Raw genomic sequence first — 22,999 nt, 5'->3', positions numbered from 1 at the left:
TTGTTTCCCTAAGCCCTAGTTTCTGTCTTCATTTATGCTCATCCACATTGCATGGTACTTCACAACAAGAGTCCAATCCCATATTTGGGTTTTCTATTCATTTTCAAATTTTATGGCCATCCATTGTCATGGTACACCACAAGTACCTTGATCTCAAGTTGACCAATATAGGCATGACATCCAGTCTGCGTAGTATGAAAAGTAATATGAAATTCTTTTGGCAATATCTGTTAATAAGGCAAATGTAAGCCAAATAAATCATTTTACCAATTTCTTTTTGCAATATTTCAGTTAAGTGCAGCAACCTCTACATTGTGAATAGAGCTGATTCAATAGATTGCTCAAAAGCCTACCAATTTCAATATCTAATTGAAGAGATCTACTAATAGTAATACATAAAATAATTCAAGCAAAGGATACTTTCAATGCTTTGTTGTGAATTGTTGAGCTTAGAGAGCTTTTCAGCTAAAACTTGGTTGTTGAAAGTGTTGTTCATTCCGCCCTTCTTACCAGCAAGTCCTCATATATATTCCAGATTCCTGTCCCAAGAGTCACAAACTAAGATACGATGTAGTAAAGTGAAAATCAGGATCAGTAAAGACAGAGTAGAAGTGCTATCAACTTGCTAAATAAAAGCCTTTTATAACAAAGAAATCTGAAAGCAACCAAACATACAGAATATAGTCATTCATCTTGTAGCATGGGGTTGAAGGATGGGGGTGGGGGTGGGGGGCTGCAGATATGAACTGCAGTACCAGACTCTCTTCGAGATGTGCCTTTTACAATTGTGAAGATCTTGAGAACTGAATCATAATGACAACTACTCATCTAATACAAGAAGATCATGCTGAAAGAGGGGGGGGAGGGGCATGGTTGGTGTTCTTCAGCATTGAGAAGAATAAGACAACTAATAAAATGGAAAAACAGGCTACAAAAGAGTGATATACTTAAAAAATTACATCAAAAAAGAAGATATAGAGTTGATTTTAACATTATATAAAGTATTAGAGTTAATCAATTTCCTCCAAAGCCCTTTAAAACGTTTTCAGCATCTTATTGAAATATGCTATGATATTTCATGGTTCACACCACCACTAAAGTAGTGGCATACATTGACTTTGGAGTCCATAGGTGCTCTTTTTCCCCTCAAGTATCCAAGCATTTGGGTGTGCATTTAGAAAAGAGGAATTGAGTACCGCTGAACACATCATATCTGTTCAAAGCTATAGGTGAGGCTAGGTATCACATCATACAGTTGCCATGTATATCATTGGAATAGGAATGATTTTGCATCAAACGAACAAGTTGAATAGTTGCGCTACTGGTGGTTGTGTTTGACATCGAACACGTTAACATTGTCAACCTATTTCATGAAACCACTCTCGAAGATTGTGATATAAATTCCAAATGCAGAATTTGTGAGTGGTCCCCAAATTTAAAGGCATGACCAACTACAGGTTTTTTTTTTTTACTGTGAGCAATTCTGAAAAGATAATAAAAGAGAAGGGTAGTGATCCATTAGAGGTGGATCTTCCTCCATTTTCCTCTACTCAAGACAGGAGTTTTGGTGGCTTAGATCTGATTGATCAATGTCTATTTAGCATGCCAGGAAATACATTCGTATGGTGTTAACCAAATAACACGCTCCCGTTCTACTACTTACATTTGGATGACCACTCAACCACAAGTCCATCATTTTCCTACTAGAACTCAAACTAAGTTTGAGTCTTTCAACCACTACTCACGAACTTAAATAAGACCTACAACACGATAACAGTAATACTCATAGAACATAATACTAATATTCATAATGTGTTACATGACACATACCATCCATAATAACCCTCCTTAGCTTCATGTTATCCTGAAGGTGAAGAAGCCTAATAATGTTTGGGATCTCCCTATTCTATCAGCTCATCACCATCGCTGTTAAAAAAACATAGCAAGAAGAAGAAGAAGAAGAAGACTGGTATTTTAACAGTGGTGACCTGGCTGAAATTTTCATCGCAATAATAAAGCCCATTTCATGACATTGTCGAGCTTCCTCAATGATATATGCTTAGCCAATGGTGGGGCCAAAGGTGGTGGTGAAGTAGTCGGTAGAGGCCTCCATTGTGCCATCCACATGTTCTTGAAGATGATCAGTAAGATAGGCCAAACACTCAAACTCGCATCAATAATCTTAGCTAAGGCACCAATATGATCCTCATACTCAGCCCAAAATATGAGTTCAGAGCATTGATAAATATAGGCCATGTCAAAGTGTTGATTTTATGTCAAAAGGCCTCCCCTACATATGAAACCAAGCAATATTAGAGCATTGGTTCAAGGGAGTTTAGTAGTAGGAGAAGAGGTACTCTGCTTGATAGACCCGTCCTCTCTAGTTCCACCATGGTACCTACATCCTCTCTAGTTCCACCATGGTACCATTTGTTGGGATCTAGTTCCACCATTCCAACTGACTACTAGTATGGATTCCTTTGTTCAACAAGGAATCCAAGGTACATAGCCCTTCAAGGATAGAATGGCCAAGCCCATGATTCTAGCTAGGCATGGATCGTATTATCAAGTTAGTGTTGCTTTTGATAACGGTAATATTTATTGAATACCTAATTTATCAAACTTTTCACATGAAATAATTTTAGGTATTGATAGGGTCTAGTCTAATATTGGGGCTTAATAGCCACAAATGAAATGGTTACAAGCAAGGTCTTAAGTATCACAGTAGGGGGCATACTGGTTTTCCATGGAACAGGACACCCCACATACCGTACTATCCTAACACATGACACGCCCAAGACACTCAAGACTAGCACGCATCGAATGTCAGATCTCAAGGGTAAAATGGGCATTAAAGCCTGGAATAGCCTTTAAAGCCTTGAATTTGCTGGTCCAAGACATTCAGTCCTCCCCTTTGTTACACAGACGAGGGGAAGGAACCCCAGCTCCCCCTCCCCTTAGAACACTCAGATTGCCATCATCCCTTTCTCCCGGGTCCACCTCTACCTCTCTTGTGGTAGCTGCCTTCCCCTACTTGGCCCAAAGGTGCTAGGCAATGGCAGAGTGACTGTGAAGGGTAAACCATTGTGAACCGCCATAAATGGAGACTATTGCCCTTCTCTGTCTCTACGTCCTCCACCGACACCCCGCCGCCGCCTTCTTCTTCTCCAACACCACCCTATCATGTTCCACCATGTTTCCATGTCTCAAACCCCATCTCGTTCCCATTTTTCCCACTAGAACAATATCACATCATCATGTGTGTCCTGTTTCAGCAATACTTGAAACCAGCGTATGTCGAACCGGCCCGTACCGGCCGGTACAGGCCGGTACAAACCGGTCCGGCCAGCTACCGGTACGGCGGAGCCGTGGAAACCGGTACAGGCCGGTTTCTTGCCGGAGACGAAGAAGACGAGGAGAAAAAGAGGGAGCGCGGGGACTTCACTTAAAATTCCCAAATTAAAAAACGCGGCCGCGTCCCCTGTTTCTTTCGAAACAGTGACGCGGCCGCGGCCGCGGCCTCCGCAGCGCCCCCGCGGGCTCCCCCGCCCCCCGCCGGCCTCCGCCGCCCCCCACCGGCCTCCGACACCCCTCCGCGGCTCTCCGATGGCGGCCGAAGGTGGGCTCGCTCCCTCTCTTCCCCGCGCTCCCTCTGGTTCTCTTCTTCTTCCCCGGTTCCGGCGGGGAAGAGCTTCCCGGTTCGTACCGCCCGGAGCACGGCACGAACCGGCCCATACCGGTCCGGTAGGCAACCGGTACGCCTACCGGACCCGGTACGGTGGACCTTGCTTGAAACCATGTTTACAAATATGAAAATGATAAAGTAAGATGGAGACAATGGATCGCAACAAATAACTGTGCAAGGGAGGATCATCTAGTTGCAACTTGTCTATTCAAGGTCTAAATATAAAACCACATTAAAATGTAATCTGATGTTGGTCATGATAGATAAGATGTAACTATAGTTGGCCTATATAGGGACAAGTTTCGATAAGCAAAAACAGAGGAAACTTGGTCTAAGGCCCCGTTTGGGGAGCTTTTGGAGGGCCAAAAAGCAATTTCTGGCCCTCCAAAAGCACTTTTGGATGAAAAGAGTGTTTGGTAAAAATTTCGAAAAGTTGTTTTAGCTTTCTCAGAAAGCTAAAAACAGTTTTTTAGGAAAAGCTCCATTTTGAGACTTTCCGAAAAAGCTATTTTGAGCTTTATCGAAAAGCTATTTTTTTGACCAAAATACCCATAATAAAATATAATAATTACATACTTTTTCCTTTTATAAACCTAAAAATCTGTTGGAGCCCTAACAAAGAACTCTAGCCGTGGATCATACTTCCTTCCATGCAAGAAACGGTATTCTTGTTTCTTATTATTGTATTATACTATAAATATAATATTATATTACATTATATCATAATACATTAATATGTTATATTAAATAATTTAATATTATGTTATATTATAGAAAATTAATGTACGCTAATAATTATAATATTTTATACCTTTATTATTGTATTATACTATAAATATAATATTATATTACATTATATCATAATATATTGACATGTTATGTTAAATAATTTAATATTATATTAAATTATTATGCTATAGTATGCAATATTATATTGCTATATTATAATAATATTATATTATATTACAGTAATATTATATTATATCGTATATTTATGTATTAATATATGTTATATTTTATTATGCTTTGTTGTATAATACCATGCAATGTCCTTTATGACAATTTTATCATACAAAAGTACTTTCTCAGTTTGTTTACCAAACACATGTTAAAATACCACAGCACTTTAGAAATGTAATTACCAAACAGCAAATGACTTTTTATAAAAGCTCTACTTCTAATAGCTCTACTTCCAAAAGCTTTACTGGCAGCAGCTCCCCCAAACAGGGCTCAAGTCATATTTTTCCTTTTCTTCCATTCTCACCTAAGTTTGAGCTAGCCTCAAACTCCTCTTGCTTACCTCCTTCAAGGGGTGCCACATTTCTAAATCCTTGCAAAGGCCAGTTCCACATGGTATATCTCTAGTATGTATTTAAGGAGAGTGGCTTTTGGAGCCGAAATCCCTTCTTTCTAGTTAGACCTTCCATGCTTTGGTGGATCTCCTTCTTACTCAAGCCACCTATTTAATGCTATCTAGAATAAATCATATGCATTGTAGGTGCATGAGTCTAGTGTTTATGTGTGCATGTGTATTATAGAATATCTAATGCCCCTAGCGAGAAGGCACCAATGAAGTGAGAGGGAAGAAAATAGAAGGGTATTACAATGAATACTGGCTCTGACCAAGGACTTTTGGATGAATATGGCAATTTCTTATGCTATGTAGGTCATTTCAACCAATGATTTCGGTACCGACCATATCGTACCAACTCAAGAGGGTACTAGTACAATTAAGGCTGCAAATGGGTCGGGTCGACCGGGACCCGACCCGCGTAGACCCGACCCAACCCAAATTTTAAGACCCATGGGTCCGGATTGGGTCCTAAAATTGGACCCGAATCATTTTCTAGGTCGGGTTTGGGTTTACCGAACGGATCCGACCCGACCCGAATGGACCCGAAGAGAGAGAGAGAGGGGGGGGGAAGCAAAGAGAGTCTTTTCTTTTTTTGTCTGTGGGTCATGGTACTATTGGTCGTTTTTAAGAGAATTTATGGCAGGTTTTCAAGGCAAACAGGAAGGAGATATGGGTTTCTTAGGAGCTTGTTAGCTTGCTCCCCAAGGGATGGGAAATGCCAGCCAACGAGGAGGGAAAGCTTTGTACCCAAAAAAAAGGAGGAAAATCCCTAAGGGGAGTAGGGTTCAAGCGTGGAAGGATAGCAACAAGCGTAGGTTCACAGAATCCAAAGGAACCTCGGCCCGTCAGGATTCTCTCTCGATCTATTACACTGTTGATACCTCTAGTGTCTCGATAGCTAGCCCTTTTTTTCCTTTTGTTTTTGAGTTTTTGTTTCTTTTAACTTTTGAAGGGAGAAAGTGAGGGAACACTGAACTGAATATGGGTCATGTGCCAGTTTTCTGCAATGGAATTGGATTTTGGAAGAAGGTCTGGGATTTTTTTTGCCCTCGTGAGAGGGGAGCTGGGAGACACCAAGTTCCGTCCAATCATTCATATAGATAAAAAATAGTGTGATATGAAATTTGGCTTGTAGACCGACTTAGTTAGAAAGTCATGGGTCATCTGTTCTGACTGGAGGTCATTTGCAAGTCTTTCAAGTAATGGGTCACCCAACACCTCATAATTATGATATGACCAAATTAGATTTGCCCAAATTCTTTCCCAAAAGCACAAAGAAAGTGGACCCGATTCGGACCCGAACCCGGACCCGACCCAGACCCGACTCGAACCCGACCCAACCCGATCTTCAACCGGGTTGGGTCTGGGTCCAAAATTAGGACCCGAACAAAAAACCAAATCGAGTTGGGGTTCCTCAAGACCCGACCCGACTCATTTGCACCCCTAAGTACGATAGGAGGGCTTCATAAAGTGCATAGCCATTGTCCCGTCTCCAACAATGTACCATGACTAGGTATAGTGACATAACTTACCAATCTGATCCGTACCACTAAGCTAATGGTACAGGATTCCGTACCAAGATTGAAAACCTTCATTTCAACTAACTTCTATCATAAATTTAAAATGCAAGCATATGATTCTTGTTCCTCTTATACTATTCTCTTGGTTGTGTTCTTTCACTGATTACTAAGAAGGAAAAGTGTCCTTCTCATTGTGCTTGCCCCAGACCCTCGCTTGATCTATAAAATATTGTGTTCTTCAAACTGTTCATTACAAGACAATTACCTCCCACATTATTATACATACCGTCCCAAGGAACTGGCTAGACTAGCAAACCACTACCTCTAAAAACTTCGAGACATGAAGCACCCACATGAGATACTAGTTGAAATCAATATAACCTTAGAAGATCCAAGGCTCATAGAAAGTACGAGCCTTGTTTGATAATTCCAGTGCTCTACATAATGGTAATTTTTGTATGCATACCTTGAGGCCCTTTAAATATGTTTCTCAAAATTGCAAATTAAATGTATCAATATTAATTTTTCTCTTCATAGAGGCAAAGAGATATAAGACAACCCCTTCATCACTCGACAAATTCTAATGTAGGTTCTCAAATGCAACTTGAACTTCATTTGCAATCCCTTTTTGTTTTTCATTTCTTTTTCAATCAATCCATTGGCTTTCCTCTTCTCATTACTATCATTCAAATCTTAAGATCTCAACCCCTAGGTGTCTGAATAAATGACCTAAAAGCCTCATATATCTTGAGATCAATAAATAACTCTTCCTAATCCATCATGACATGTGCATCAAGTAAATTCTAGAAGTCTAACAGAAAGCTTAATAGCATCAAGCTTTTAAATCATATCTCTACAAAAAAAAAGGTCAGTTCAAGCTTGGAGAACAAAGCCTCCTAAGGCTGTCATTTTCAATATGTAAACAAAGCTTCAACTACAGCCTATGTTGGTGAAAACATCGAACAAACAAATTGAGATATTGGCTCTCTAAAATGAGAATAGGTGTCCAAGTTTTTGCAAAATATGATACATTAAATGGTTAGAGCTTGACTAGCAAGCAAGTATTCCCAATTCATGAGTTATAAGTTAATTTACTCCTATTTATGAAAGAACCATTTTTCATGGGCATTAAATCAACCTAGTTCATTTCTTCTAGATGTTCCTCTTTGATTAGGATTGCTAATTCCTCTAAATTAATTGCTCTCGTCCTATTCTGAAAGGGCAAATAAACACTTTATCAATTGAAACTGATAGAAAGGATATAATTGGCTATGATGTTAGAACCAACTCAAGACACTAAAGAAACCTATAGACTACTATGAGTACCACCACGAAAGACCTTAAAAACAGAATCATCGAAGGTGATAGGGTCCTTAGAATTGACCATCGAAGATCGCCAAGACATCTAAAATCTCAAAAGCATTTGTTAAACCAAATCTAGCTATTCAATTTTGCTCTCACTAACCCATCGATTAATTTGGACCATAGGAGTTATGAAGGAATTTTTTGCCATTTTCCTTCTCTTTAATCTTTTTGCACTGCATTCTCACCTAAACTTCATTTTCAATTAAAAGAATTATTGGTACCTCATCTAAATGACACCTAGGTGAGATGTCTCAGTAAACCAAGACAAATGCAATACTCCCTGACCCAATTTCAAGCAAATGTACTTGACCAACTACTACTTATTTACAGGATTGTCCTAAACTAAGCTTTAGATGCAAATGTTGAAACACAATAAGGATAACCCAAGTACCTAGTAGCTAGTTGAAACACCTACAATGAAGTCTAAGCCACCACCAAGATCAATTGCTTCCTAGCATGCATGTTCGACAAAATCAGCTGATATAATAAAACTCTACCATTAGTAGCAAGAAGCTTGTGCCTATGGTAATACACCCATTTTAGAATCTCCATAGAAACCTACACCTACTTCCAAAGCACTTCCTTATTCTAATCTGGTCCAACAAAACCATCAAAGCTAAAATATAGCTAGTAAAACTACTAGATGAATTGAAAGCCATCCCCCTTATAATTTCCTTCTTCAAGAGGAGAAAACACTTGGCAAATCAACTCCCATCCATCTCTTCTAAACATTTTATTCACATAAAAGAGTTGCATTTTCAATTTATGGCTAAGATTCTCAACTTTTAACAAATTTTTTTGCTTAGAATCTCCGAAAAATATCAATATTTGCACTTGCCCCTATGTGGCTAAATACCATAAAGCTCTTGATGCTTCAAAAAATAGAAGTATATAGTGGGACCTCCGATCTGAACTTTTTTCTGAGGGTAGCTATGAAGATAATATTTTATGATCATGAATATAATAAAACCCATTAAGGTTGACCTAATGCGAAGGAGTAATTAAAGGAAAGATGGCTCCAAAATATAAAAAGCAACAAAAGAAAAGAAAGAAAACAATCCAATTCAAGCTCAAAGTTGCAGCAAGGAAAGATGAAAATGGAGCCATCAATCAGCACCCCACATGGCCACCAAATAACTCTATCCACAAGCTAACTCTTAACTTTTTAAAACCATTGTTCCCCGATAAAACATCCCATCAAATGGAAAAGTAGACAAGATCCCACCTTCCCCCCTCTTTGTCAACAGACCACAATCTAACTCTTAACTTTTTAAAACCATTGTTCCCCAATAAAGCATCCCAAGAAATGGAAAAGTAGACAAGATCCCACTTCCCTTTCTTTGTCAGCAGTAATTATGTTAATCGACATAGTGCACTTACAGATGTTGGAATAGGCCATTATTTCTAACTTAAGTCACCAAAAATCTTCCTATTAGTATGGAAAACTAGAATGAGATATCATAATCGTCCTCATATAGCAATACACATGTAGTTCAAGTTTGACCTACTTCAACAATCATCATATGCAATGATCCCCTAAATATCACAATCAAGCAAGAAATGTCTCGGCTACTCAAAGAACCAGAAGTTTCCAAATCAAACTCTAAAATTAAGAAGTCAATAATTATTTTTCTCCTTCTTTGTCCCTCGATTTTTTTTCCCTTTTGCCAATCAAAGAGGGGACAAAAAAGGAAAAAAAGAAAAAAAGAAAGGGAAGACATCATCACCCATTTATCCATTAATAAAATCACATTGAAAGGCCCCATCTTCACCACTAGAAAAGAAGGGGGAAGGGTTCTCACACCAACCCCACCTCTCTATCAGCTGCTGGTGACTGGAAGACAATATCTAGACCCATATCGCTGCCTTCCTATGACTTTTATGCTTAACATAAGTTGTCAAATCGAAGTTGGTTGCAAACCACATCACATGTGGAAATTCCCTTGTCTTCAGACATCTAGTGAAGGCACTGGAAGTTGACGATCACTAAATTTACTCTTGGCGCATAAAAAATTTGCTCTCAGAGGCTTCTGTATCATAAAAATCATGCAGCAACAGCAAAAAAATACATAATCAGTAATTGGGGGGGGGAAGCAGCCAATGTGGACTGCAATCGTGGGTCCCTATAAACCAGATCCACCCAGAAACAGACAGACGGTAAGACCAAAAACAGATTCAGCAAAAGGAGATGCCTTTCTACTCAGAGCCCATTAGCCAGAGAGAGGTTACACCAATACCCTCCAATGTTCATCACAAAACACAGCGAGAAACCTATACCCATGATTTATTTTCTCAGTCGAGGCATCAAGATTTCTCACAAACCAAACTAAATACTTCCATAGCGCGCCAAGAATGCCACATAACGCTACGAACTATTCCCCTGCTCTTCTTGAAACGGTTGATCACAGGAAAAAATGGCGCCCTTTCACTTCCTTCTTCTCCCACGCAAAACAACCGGTAAAATTCCTTGCTTCTAAAGAAAAAACAATAGAGTCCAAGAATTCAAGATAAATAACGGGCCCTGATCTGAAACAAGAAACAGCTAAAAAACCCTACCCATAGCGTCAGGAGACCAAGAAAAAGGGAAGGAAGAATTTATACCGATCCTCTTGCAGGAATTTATTTAGGGCAGAACGAGAAGAAGAACAGACGTAGTCGAAAGATTCAGCCGTTCCAAAGCTCCCCTCTAAAGCCTTCTGCGATCCGATCTACGAACCAGCGTATCCAAGAATCTCTTCGGTGGCGAGAGAAGAGGGAATATGGTTCCCTCCTCCCCTGTATCGCTCGCTCGCTGTCTCTACAGGAGAAAAGGAGAAGAAGGGATGGGTTTTTAGGACGCCATCCAAGAACCTCTTTTGGCCGAACTCCGCCGGGGCCTGGGGTTGATGCCGAACGTCTTGTAAAATCCGCGTTGTATTGGATAGATCCGGTTCAAGACGACCGGTTCACCCAAAGTCTTAAACCAAACAAAACCCTCCGCTCTAACAACCACAAAAAAAAAAAAAAAAAAAAAGAAAATTACATGAATACCCTCTTAAATATCAAATTTTATATAAATATCCTTTCAAAATTGATATTTACATGTATGTCATCTTAAAATACTTGTTTTACTATTTTACCCCTTTTTTTATCCTTATTTTTATATATACACCCACGCCATCTAACGCTATTAAAAAATTAACGGTTTCAAATTAAAATGACTAAAATATCTTTAATGGATAGATGTGCAAAAGAAAATATTTATAGCAGAATCGTAATGAAGGACAAACAAATAATTTCAAAATTTTATTTTATTTTTAATTAAAATAAATATAATTTTTTATTAACAGTATTAGAAGAACCGTTATATTAGGAGCATTTGTGCAAAAACAGTGTTTTATGAGAATACAGAAATAAATATAAATTTGAAAAAAATATTCACACAAATTTAAATTTTTAGAAAAAAATTATAAAAATTGTAATTAAAAAAAAAAACCAAGGCAGTGACTTCCGGCCTTTACCATGACTGCCCTTTCTGCCAATAGATAGCATTGGCTATTACTTTGTTGCCTAGGGGTTGTGTGGGGACCATGTGCCACTGCAAGTAGTTGTGTCTCATTGGCATGTATATAGTTTTTGGTCAGATTGGATTTGTGCCAATAGAAAAATCATCATGTAGGGGCAATAAGTAAGCTATGCAGGTGTAGTAGTTATATGCAAGTATTTACTATAGATGTTAATGCAATGTGCAATGTCCAGGAACACATGAACCTCTGCATGACCACAAAATTATGTACTAATTGTTTGAGTATGCTAGTTGCTTTTCGAGCATAACTAATTTATCTCCATCATTACATATGCACTTCGTCTAATGTATAAACATTTAATGTGTATGATTTGTTGGGTTCTCTATATAAATGTTTTCCTTATGCTTCTCTCAATAATGAAACATTTTAGACAGTTCTTACATAATTATTGTCGGTTATATATGGATTGTTGTTTAATAAATGTTGATTGTTTTGGGCAAATTATGCTGCTAGTTTGTTTCTTCGTAAACTTAATTTGACACGGGATAGATAGCGTGCTTTGTTTTAACTAAAGCTTCTTTCATCATCGGCTCCACATAAACCTTTTTTCATAATGATGATGAGTTAATCATCTTGGAACTTTGTTTTTCTCGCTTTCTCTTCCATTTTTTTTTATAACCCACATGCTAGTCTCATTCGTAATATGTTTCTTGATTTTATGTCTAAACAGCAAAGCCTAATGGATGGTTTATTTCTCGCCCAAAAAGAAGGTCAATAGAATTATTTTCCATATAAAGATATGTAAAAATGTTTGTATATAAACTTGGATGCATTACATCATGATATATGAAGTAGGTGAGAAGTGATTTGGCAGAAGACTTTACCCATAATAAATTATTGACAATGATTTATTAGCTAGTCCCTAGATATATTATGCATGCATATACTACAATTGATTTAGGAAAAGTAAGGGTTAGAGAAAAGGGATCATTTATCAATATAAACAAGAAAAGATTAGTATACATATAAACATGTATTATATGCATGCATGCATGTATTTGTGAAAAGATTAATTTTTATGTTTTATTTATGAAAATATTAGTTATTATGTTTAAACCAAAAAAAAATAAGTGATATATCTTTTTATTCACATTCCATTATAAAATTTATTGATTGCACTAAGGTCTCGTAGCTTAATGAATTAAGTTAAGCTTGTATTAAGAAAGAAGAATAAGTTTAATTGTTGGGAAACATAGGCATGCACAAAAAAATGAATTTGGGGCTCCCACTTTTTTCTTCGATAAATTTTTTTTGCATCAATCTAAAACATTGTTTAAAGGAGAAGAAGAAGAAGAAGAAGAAGAAAAAGAACTAATTATAATAACTTAATTAAATAAGATAAAATTTCTTATGATGCAACTTTTGTAATTTATCATAAAACTGAGCTATTGCTTATTTAATTTAGCGGTGGTCTAACTTGATCAGATTGCCACGAAGGATTTATGAAATAAAGTTTTAAATAGATAAAGCTAAAGATCAATTAAACACGATGAAAATAGAATCTATATGACTAATAATAACAAGGAGGATAATATAAATAACTGCAACTTTCCCTAAAATTGTATATTGAGTTGGGCAGGCTACATGTATCAAGAATCATACTAGCTATATGATTTAAACTTCAAACAAACCAATAGTTAGTATTATATATTATGTGGGGTGATCAACCCATTGGTGTATTGATTATTTGCAAAATCATCATAGTAAGCATGGAGCTTGAAACACATCTCCCCATCCCAAGATTTATAAAGTAGTGAATATGTAATAAATTCCTAAGCTTGTTATGGATGCATTTTTTCTCTTTGGATGGCCTTTTGTGACTGGATTATTTTGTTTTTGTTAAGAGCCCTGACTTTACTATTGAAAGAGAATAAAATTGAGGGGGGAGAGGGGCAAAAAGAGGGATGTTTGAGAGTTCAACATGTAAGAGTTCGACACGTGTTTAAACATGGATCCAACAATGCATGCATTTGCATCAAAAGAAAAAACCTCTATTGGTTGATGGCATCATAATCATCCATTAACTGCCTTTTGAGCATACCTTGTATAACCCATATGCAGAACTAGTACTGTAAGAACCCATGCGAGAGTGTGTTAATCCCACATCAGTTATTTGTGACTAAGGAACCCAAAAAATACCTTCCACCTAGTCTTTTTGAGTAAAGTCCTGGATTGTTATAAATAGTATCAAAACAAACCCAACTTGTAGTTTATGTAAACTAGAAGACATTACAATATGGATTCATTGAGAAGGACCACGTAACTTAGTTTAACAAAGACATCAAAACTTAAACGAGAAAAGTATATGAGAACCCATGCAAGTGTGTATTTAATCCCACATTGGTTATTCGCCAAAAAGATTTTGGATACTCATACAAAACTAAATTCTCTGTGATCTGAATAGGTCAAATATTCAGTAAAAATTCTACATTAAGTTTTCTCAAGTCTCAAGCCGAACTCTATCTGATGCAGAAACCAAACTGATTGATTAATCATATGAGAAAAAAAATTAAGATCCATGGCATGAACCCTTTAACAGCATTTGCATACAGCATTTGCATATCCAATGTTACAAAATTCCTTATAAATTTGCATTGCTTGAGAATGCATGCAACACTGACATTCAGTGAGACTCATATAACTTTATTGAGGATTCAAAAATCTTTGATTATCGTGCATTAAATGCAATCAGAAATAGTTCTTACCCTTATCATGGTCAACACATAAATGAGGCAATAGAGTCAGTAGCCAATTTGAGCCCTGTAACATGCATCACTAACTTCTGGTACAGTAGATGATTGACAAAACTGAGGGACCATATTATCGTATTTGGTAAGAACTTCCATTGCGCCGCAAACATGAAATAGAAGGGCTAGAATTCCTTCACAATCCACAGTTTGAAGAGTCCTCGAGAGATGCTAGATCATTCTCAGCATAGATCAGCAAGCCTACTCAAAGTCCCCAGGCAATGAAAGCTACTAAGAATGCATCATGCAAAAAAACATCCAGCTAATGCTAACCATTAGAGCAAATCCACATGGATGGGAAACTAGTTGTGCAATCTTGAAACACAATTATTTGCATTACAAGGCCAGCAAGATAAAAAGACCCACAAGAAGTGCCTAATTTTAATAAATCTGCAGCCAATATGATGAGGGAACTTAGCATATCGTAAAGCATACCATATGCCACAAACTGATACCAATAAAGATTTAATTTCACAAAACTTATAGAAATATCATATTTCTGAAATGCCGGTGTATGAAAAATGCTCTAGCTTCAACAAATATCTGACAGTCGCAATTCATTAATAATGGTTAGCAAACCTATAAGCTCTCAATCACATCACAGAAAGCCCAAGGTTGCCAGGCAAGTAAAATACTGCTTCCTACATTGTAAATTTACAGACATGTCAAGTTGTTCGCAGATTGGCTTGGAACTCCAAATTTGCAAAGGTAGGGAGAATGATACTCAAAAAGTTAGATATCAGAAGAAGACATGCTAATGGTACAAACAATCACCAATCCTGTGTAGAGTGCTTTAATTTGTCTCATCTCACCAGTGCCTTTTCCCAGCAATTCGCCTTGCCAGCTGTATATCCTTTTGCACTGCATCAAAAAGCATCATATTTTAAACAAAAGGGTATGTCAAGCGAGTAGAGAAAATTGACTGTTAATTTCACAGCATATGCTATCTGATAGTGATGCTTTATAGAACTCGAATTGATCATATGCAGACGAATTCATAGTTGTGCTATGCACAGTTATAATCTCTTAGAATTCTCTCTATTAAACTTAAAATCGAGCTGATAACTGGAAATAATTATGGACTTGAATTTAATTTAATCACTTGACAGTTACTCATATTGGCATCCAAAGCTAGGCTTAAAACTTTAACTTGTACTGGTTTTAAAAAAAGCAATAACTTCAACGACAGTGCAGCATGCACAGTAAACATCCCCTGGCCAAGTTGATATTTTAAAGCTCCCAATCACATTTTTATCATTGGGCTCTATGTCTCATCACTTTTTTTATGGTGATGGAGAGAATTGTGATGAAGAATATGAAAAAGCTTGCAATGATAACAAAATTTGGTGATGTTTGACCATTATGTAGCCAAATATGGAGGCAATACAGTGACATGAGGAGATGTTAAAAGTCAATGCATTGTAGAGAGGGAATCATATGGGGACCATAAAAGCAGGATGTCCCAAAGCACCTCAACTATTATATATAGACAACATAGATGGCATAAGATGAGAAAGAACTGAATTTATCATAATTGCCAGATTCGGCTCAAGAAGAGGATGGTAAAGTGCAATCTGCAGGCAGAAAACAATAGAAGATGTAACAGAGAGATATAAATATCTTCCCATGAATAATTTTAGTTTTGACTAAATCATCAAGCCCTAAATGCAAATTGGAGCTTCTTAAAGTACTGCACAAAGGAAAACCTTGAGGCAACTCTGAACACGACTAGCCTGACAAAAGCCTTCTCAAGCAAACACAGTAATATTTGGGCTGCAAGAAAATAGTTATCATTCTCAAAATAGACTTGTGAAAGTTAGTTAAAATCTGGTCTCTTAATAAAAAAAGCCTCCAACTTACAGCATATCATACCTTGATCACTAAAGCCAAACCCATGCAGGTGGGACAAGACTTGTTGGTTAAGTTGCTAGGACACATGCATCTATTTAGAGACGCAACATCATGTTTGGCTTACATGAGGGTTATCATGATGATGTCAAGGCCATTTTAGCCTTCTTCCAATTGATCTACATCCAGTCCTATGAGCTTCAGTCTTCCTTTGCAGTCCTCGATGTAATACCGTTTGCCAAAATTGTAGTAATTGTCTTCCCCTTTTTCAGTAATGATCTGTCTGCTTCTCTGAAAGAGCTTGCCTATTCTTTAAAAAGTTGAAGGCATCCTTTTCTTTTGAACAATATGTTCATTGCCAAGATTTATTCAACCACAGAATCACCCTTAAAATGGGTTCCTACATCAACCCTCTTGTATCAGTTCAACTAATTTGGAGACAACCAACTTACCCTAGAATGCATCTTCATTACAAAAACCAGTCCATCAACATGGATGTATTTCTTAACAAAGAAAGTCAAAACTAGAAATTTCGATGGGGGCATATATTCACCTAGAAGCTTGACTATTAGATAGTAGGGCTGTCAACGGGCCGAGCTGCTCGGGCTCGGCTCGGGCCCGGCTCGGTAAAAGCCCGGCTCGGGCTCGGCTCGTTAGTCAAACGAGCCCGAGCCCAAGCCCAAAATGAGGCCCGTTTAAATCCGAGCCTGAGCCCGAGCTCGAGCCCGAGCAGCTCACGAGCCCAAACGAGCCCAACCAATAACCCATTCCCTCTCTCCACCGACCACCTCCTCTCTCTTTTTATTTTTTTTTCTTCTCCTTCCTTCTGGGTTTTTCCAGAATCTTCCCGGCTCCCACCCGCACCCGGTGTCAATGTGGCGGTGTCCCTCCCGAGTCCCCTCTCGCCTTCCTCCTCCGCCGAACGCCGCCGATGCCTCGCTGCCTCCTTCCGCCGCCTGGGAAAGAAGCACGCGAGGCCCCTCCCCCTCTTTCTTCTCCGTTTCTCCCCCTCCCTTTTCCTCTCTTTGCCGACTCCTCTACCGGCGAGACTGCGATAGAGGAGGGGATGAGAAGCCCTCCTCCACCGGCGAATCAGGGAAGGAGCCGAGGAGTCCCTCGCACGGGAGGGTCGGGCCACGGCCGGCGGCGCCCGCGGCCGAGCCCGCGGCTTCCTCGGCCGTGCCTGCGGCCGACGCCCGTGCCGGCGGTGCAGGTGCTCGCGACCGAAGCCGGCGGCCGCCGCACGCGATGAGGTGAGTCTATTCTTCCCTCTTTTTTTTTTCTTTTTTTCTTTCTTTCCTTCTTTCTTCTCTTCTTCTTCTTTTCTCTCTCCTTCGTTCTTCTCTCCGACGACGAACCGTCGGAACTCGGAACCGAGCTCGGCTGCTCGTTGTTCTCTCCGACGGGCGACGGAGATGGGGCAGGGATGGGGATGGGGATGGCCGGCTTCTGGGTTCTTCTCTCCGACGGGCGACGGAGATGGGGGCCGGATGGGGATGCGGCGGGCTCGGGCTCGCCGCTCGGGCTCTGGCTCGGGCTCGGGCTCGGGCAAACGAGCTTTACGAGCCCGAGCCCGAGTCGGGCTGTGCCACCCGAGCCCGAGCCCGAGCCCAATACAAGGCTCGGTACCGAGCCCGAGCCCGAGCCCGAGCCCGAGCCAGGAAATTTGTGAAACGAGCCGAGCCGAGCCTGCGGAGGCTCGGGCTCGGCTCGGCTCGTTAACAGCCCTATTAGATAGCCCTTCACTTGCAGAGACACAACCTTATCATGTTCAGCTATCCACTCGCTTCAGTTAATATTTATGACCATTAAATTTGCCATGGTCCTCGAGAGCACCCCTTGCATCTTTTAACGAAAGGTTACTCTTATTCACAAGCACTCCAAATTAATCCTTTTCCAAGAGATGGTCATTGGAACTGTCACTTGCAAGGACGTCAAAGGATACTTTCAGCCTACCGAATCTAAGGATACTTTCAGCCAACCGAATCTAGAGGAGAGGAGGGGACAAGGGAGAGACCCTAAAAGTTTCCAGATGAGAAGCCCTCAACTTGGTGGTGACAGACTTTGACCAATGCATAGGGGGCAAAGTCAAAGTCGGTGAGGTACGTGATGCAGTTGGAGAGGGGAGAAGAATGCGGGATTGGTGATGAAGAGGATGAGGCAGGATTTGGCAGAGTGGACAATGGCAGCCTAGTGGGCGGGAGACATTGTAGTGGATGATGGCGGCACTGGCAAAGGTGGCCATCTCGATGGCCATGGCAAACTAAGAGTTGGTGTCCATGGGGAAGGCGACGCAAGGGATGGAGAAGGAGATGCAGCTTGAGAGGCGGATGGAGAGGTCCTGTGAGAACCCAAGAGTTCAAAAGAAAATCATGGGCGAACCAAAGCAGATCAGCCAATCTAACCGGTTTATCCGATTCTCACGAATTTGACCGAGTTTTGACTATTTTCAAAACATCCTTTGAGTCGAATCAGACAAGCGACCAATTCCTGATTCAATTAGTCGAATCAGCCGATGCGGTCTAGCTTTCAAAATATTGCTAATTGATGGCACTCATATTGCCACTACCTAGTAAATGAATAGAGTGGCAACACTACCTACTACTCTTGGTAATAGTGGCCCATATGGCATGCAATGGAAAAAATAAGTGTCAAGGTAGTTAATGAGGATCACTTATAAATATCATATTATAATGCTAAAAAAAAGAACCCTTCAACACATTTATCAATCTAATTTATCTTTAATATCTTTGTATTATTTTTATTTTATCTTGCTCTTAGATTACCAATACGACTCTACCTTAGGGGTAGTAGTTTTCTTCAACTATAACCCCAACTACACCCTGTCCAACCCTGTCGACCTTCAAACAAGCAATTTGATGGTAGCGAAAATCCTTGAAGGTCAAGATAACTGGATCCATGTTATTCAAATCATTTTTATTCAATTATCCTCTTTTTTGCTAATTCAATACCGATAGCATGTCCACGCATCTACCTAGTCTAGCCACGGGACTTGTCACCACTCTTCGCTCGCCAACAAATTCCTTTTGGCACACCCCTTTGCCTCCAGATTGTTGAAGAAGAGAGAAAGGGGAAATGGAAGTATTTTGAATGAATTTGGTCAAATGCATTAAGATTGGTTTTGAAATTGTTTAATTCTCAAAATTGCTACAAAAAGTTTGAAAATAAAATCCTAAACATGGTAAATACCATTTATGAATTGGACAACAATAAATAGTTTTCTATATGAAAAATATGTTAGTTTACTTGAGCCATAGCACTTTGATTTGATTAGCATAGCCAAGCATGGACTCTTCATATGCATGTAAATTTTATTAGGGGTGTGCAGAATTGGGTGGTTTAAGGCCATTTTTGAAACCGAACCAACTTGAATTGATTTTTTAAGATCAAAACCAAAACCAAACTAACCATATGTGAAAATCAATTCAAACCGACCCACAAAATTTAATTCGGTTCAATTCATCGAGTTGCTAGGCTAAATAGGCTCCTGTGAAATGGGCTAGGCTAAATGGGCTTCACGAGCTTCTATCAAATTAGTAAGAAAAAGAACAAAATCTAGCGATGAAAGGAAAAAAATAATGAGAGCAAGAAGAGCAACTTCAAGGCCATTACCCACCAAGAAGAAGAAGACCACCAGCCAAACATGAGAAAGAAAGCCAATCAAAGACCTACGGTTCATAGGCTCAGAAGGGATTCTTGATCAGATGACCTTGTAGACCTTATCGTAGGCTCTCCATCAATTCTTGCAAACCTTGTCATAACCTCTGTATCATTTCATAATATTGAAGAGCCAGCAAAGATCCAATACATCACCCTCAAGCATAACAATCCACTTCTGCTTCTTGCCAAGGTGGTCCTCCAAGAACTAGCGATACTAGAGATCGAAGGTCTCAAGATCACAGGAGGGCAGGCAAGCCTGAAGTTGATAGATGGCTTGAGACTTAGTGGGGAAGGAGAAGGTGTCATGACCAAGGGAAGGGAGGGGGGGGAGGAGGTTCTAGGACTTGAAGGGCACGATGTGGCAGATGCCAAAGGGCTCGGCTTGGGGCTGGATCTTGTAGATGAACTCCAAGGGATCCTTGAACGCCACCTCATTGGGGTAGAAGACGGGGGTCTAAGGACGATGGCGAAGGATGGGGAGGAGGAGTCTATAGCTATGCCCTTGAGCGCCCTACTCAACGGCACGTGGTCATCCCTTCCCGATGGAGGGAGGGAGGGCATGGGGGAGAGGGACTACAGTGTGGTTCTTGATCTAAAGCTCGACATGGATTTTGAGGGAAAAACTTATAAGGGGTTAGCACGGTTTGGTTTGCATTAGTTTTTTTTTAAAAAAAAAACTCAAATCGAAACTAAACCAAATTTTTTGGTTCAAATCTTTCTCAAACTAACACCAAACCAGATTTTAGAAGAACCGATTTAAACTGAACCAAAAAGACAAACTTAGGTTAGGTTCATGGTTCAACTAGTTTTTTGCACACCCCTAAATTTATATAACTGGACTGCCACCTAAGCATCCGTAGGAGTTGAAAATATTAAATGATATTCTGCAAAAAAGGAAGAAAAGAAGAACCATGTGTTGGTTTTTCAACTTACTGAGAGTCACACGTTTTGCATGAATTGCACATAGATTTGCATCTTCAAATAATCCTAGTATATAACACTCTGCTGCCTGCGAGAATTTGACACATGAATGATATAATGCATCAAAGACTTTGAAGGTGGATCGTATTTGATGCTATTCAGACACCTAACATACTTTTGGTCTTAAAAAATAGAAATAGGAGTACATTTGTATCACAAAAATTGTTGCATTACTAAAATCACACAAAAAAGAGGAAATAAGAGAGAGCAAAAGTAGTGGTCACCTCTTGAATTGCAACCAGAGCTTCAGGTGTCCAACGAGACACATCTCTCGAATAGAAGTTAGTAATCTCCCTCACCTAGAAATATTAACAAACACAATTAGAACCAAAGCAGACAATCATTCCATTTCTCCATAAACCCCAACTTATCATCTGAAAAGAAAGTAAACGGGCAGGATAACATACAGAACTACCCAAATCTTCAAAATCACACTATCAGCTAATCAATTGCAGAATCCATATCAACACATAACAGTACATATACTTGAACTCACATACCACTCCAGAGTACAAGTTCCACCATCCCTGCCCTAACTATCGATCCAGAAGCTAGAATTACGGTTACCACCACTAGCATTTCGCAGATTTAACCAAATACCTAATAATTCCAGGGGGAGGGGGGAGAAGTGATTTAGTGGCAAGTACTAACAAGTCTGACGAAGGGTGCAGCTGGGATCAGCAGCGTCCAAGTCTTCTGCAGCTTCCGGATCTCACGCAGGGCCACGGTCCCCGGCCGGAACCTCCGGCGCTTGCGGGCCTGGGTTGCAGGAGTTCCTCCCTCTCCTAAAGAACCTTTTTTTTAATCAAAAAAAAGAAAGCCAATCCCCAAGAAAACTCGGAGAAACCAAAGAAGCAAAAATCAAAAACTAATATCCAACCAGAATCAAACCTGGAGTCGCCTCTGCTTCGCTGCTTCTCGCATTCGACTCCCCTCGCTGCCATTTTCACGCACAACACCAAATACTTATCAACAAAATTAGTAAAAAAGGAGTAAATATGAGACAAAATGAGGGATATTGGAGGCTCACAGGCGTAGAGCGAGACGGCGTCCCCGAGGTACTCGCTTCGCCTGGACGTAAGATTAGGGATTAGGGTTTCATAGATTTAGAATCAGAGAGAGAGAGAGAGAGAGAAGAGTAACCGAACCAGCTTGCTGCTGCGAAGGCTGGTTCCATTGAAGCCTTTTTCTCGAGCGCGAGCGGGGCTTGTTAGAGAAGTGCTTCGTCCTCGCCATGGGAGGACGCGGAGAGAACGAGCCAAGCCCAGAGAGGGAGGCGGGTGCGGTGGGTTTGTTTTTTTTTAATTTGGAGGGCCTTTTTTTTGTCTTCGGCGGGGCTTAATCTTTTCGAAATGGATTGTGATCCGTTCGTAAACGCGTACAGAAATTTATATGCAGGAGTCTTACCTACCGTCCGATCGGCTCGCCTGAAGCCATCTCGTCCGCTCGTTTCGGAGTCTCAGCGTGGGAGGGAGCTATAGAGCCTGTGTGCTCATAGAAATATCCGTGCGCGCGTCTGGAAGATACCGTTTATACCCACGTCTGGATCGAACAGTTGAGAGTCGCCCCGGTCCTGCTTCAGCTCTTCTGGGAAAGTTCCCGCCAAATTTTTAAGCTGGCTCGCTCGTTTGAACTTATGTACGGTTGAGCTACAACATTATAATGTGGACGTAGTTAGAATGAATTAACACCCCTTTTTTTTTTTTCTCTATTTGTTTCGTTTTCTCTTTCTCATATTTGTTTAATTATTCATTCTGCTGGAGGTTGTGTTGGGTCATAAGTAGATTTTATTTTTATTTATTTATTTAATATTTGCCTAATACATTTTTTATGTTTCCTATTCAATACTATTTATTAGTTAATATTTTATTTTTATTTTACATGCCCGCATTTGCTGTTATATGGTGTATATTGCATATTTAAGTAATAATTGATATAATATTACAGTTCATACTCTCTGACATTGTTACTATTCTATAATAAATAATATTTTTTATAATTTTAAAGTTTTTTTATTTTATCTTAGTTACTGATAGTTAATTTTATATCAAATAAAATTTATTTATTATTATTTTATGCTGCAGATAATAACAATTAGAATGTTATTGAAAATATCATTCTTTTCTTTTCATTGCCGGAATCTTTCCTTTCTTGTACAAGTGAAATTGCCCTTCATTCAAATGATTATTTTGGTTCCAAAGAAAATGTTGTTACATCCATTGTTGTCATAACAAATATTAAATGGGACAAAA

The 22,999-nt window shown here is 39.5% G+C and overlaps 2 protein-coding genes across 5 annotated transcripts in view; both read right to left on the bottom strand.

Annotated features, from left to right (window-relative positions):
- LOC103709057 (uncharacterized) overlaps positions 1 to 10,852 on the bottom strand; it is a 41,753-nt gene extending 30,901 nt beyond the window's left edge. Inside the window, exons 1-3 of one of the 2 annotated variants that reach the window (XM_088703277.1) lie at positions 10,526 to 10,832; positions 10,202 to 10,397; positions 421 to 539 (exon numbers count right to left, since the gene is read on the bottom strand). In XM_088703277.1, coding sequence (XP_088559403.1) covers positions 421 to 496 — 76 coding nt within the window. In that variant the 5' untranslated portion in view covers positions 497 to 539; positions 10,202 to 10,397; positions 10,526 to 10,832. Of the gene's footprint in view, positions 1 to 420; positions 540 to 10,201; positions 10,398 to 10,525 lie in introns of both variants that reach the window. The other variant, XM_088703276.1, reaches the window with a different exon arrangement.
- Positions 10,853 to 14,748: 3,896 nt separating this feature from the next.
- On the bottom strand, positions 14,749 to 22,400 carry LOC103709056 (histone H3-like centromeric protein CENH3). Of its 3 annotated transcripts, none has more exons than XM_088703274.1 (7): positions 21,896 to 22,378; positions 21,778 to 21,818; positions 21,639 to 21,684; positions 21,399 to 21,541; positions 20,972 to 21,046; positions 20,700 to 20,775; positions 14,749 to 15,098 (listed from the first exon to the last, which is right to left on the bottom strand). In XM_088703274.1, exons 1-7 carry the CDS (start codon positions 21,981 to 21,983, stop codon positions 15,046 to 15,048), a joined length of 522 nt encoding a protein of 173 aa, XP_088559400.1. In that variant the 5' UTR covers positions 21,984 to 22,378; the 3' UTR covers positions 14,749 to 15,045. The 3 variants fall into 3 exon arrangements, with proteins under 3 accessions (XP_088559400.1, XP_038980740.2, XP_088559401.1); XM_039124812.3 differs by having other exon boundaries at positions 21,399 to 21,532; positions 21,896 to 22,345; XM_088703275.1 differs by lacking the exon at positions 20,700 to 20,775 and having other exon boundaries at positions 21,896 to 22,400.
- Positions 22,401 to 22,999: the final 599 nt, after the last annotated feature.

This window comes from Phoenix dactylifera, chromosome 8 (assembly GCF_051530095.1).
Source record: "Phoenix dactylifera cultivar Ajwa chromosome 8, Ajwa_hap1_PhDact_Kaust_v1.1, whole genome shotgun sequence".
NCBI classification, from domain to species: Eukaryota; Viridiplantae; Streptophyta; class Magnoliopsida; order Arecales; family Arecaceae; genus Phoenix; species Phoenix dactylifera.
This window is presented reverse-complemented; position numbering and strand designations above follow the sequence as displayed.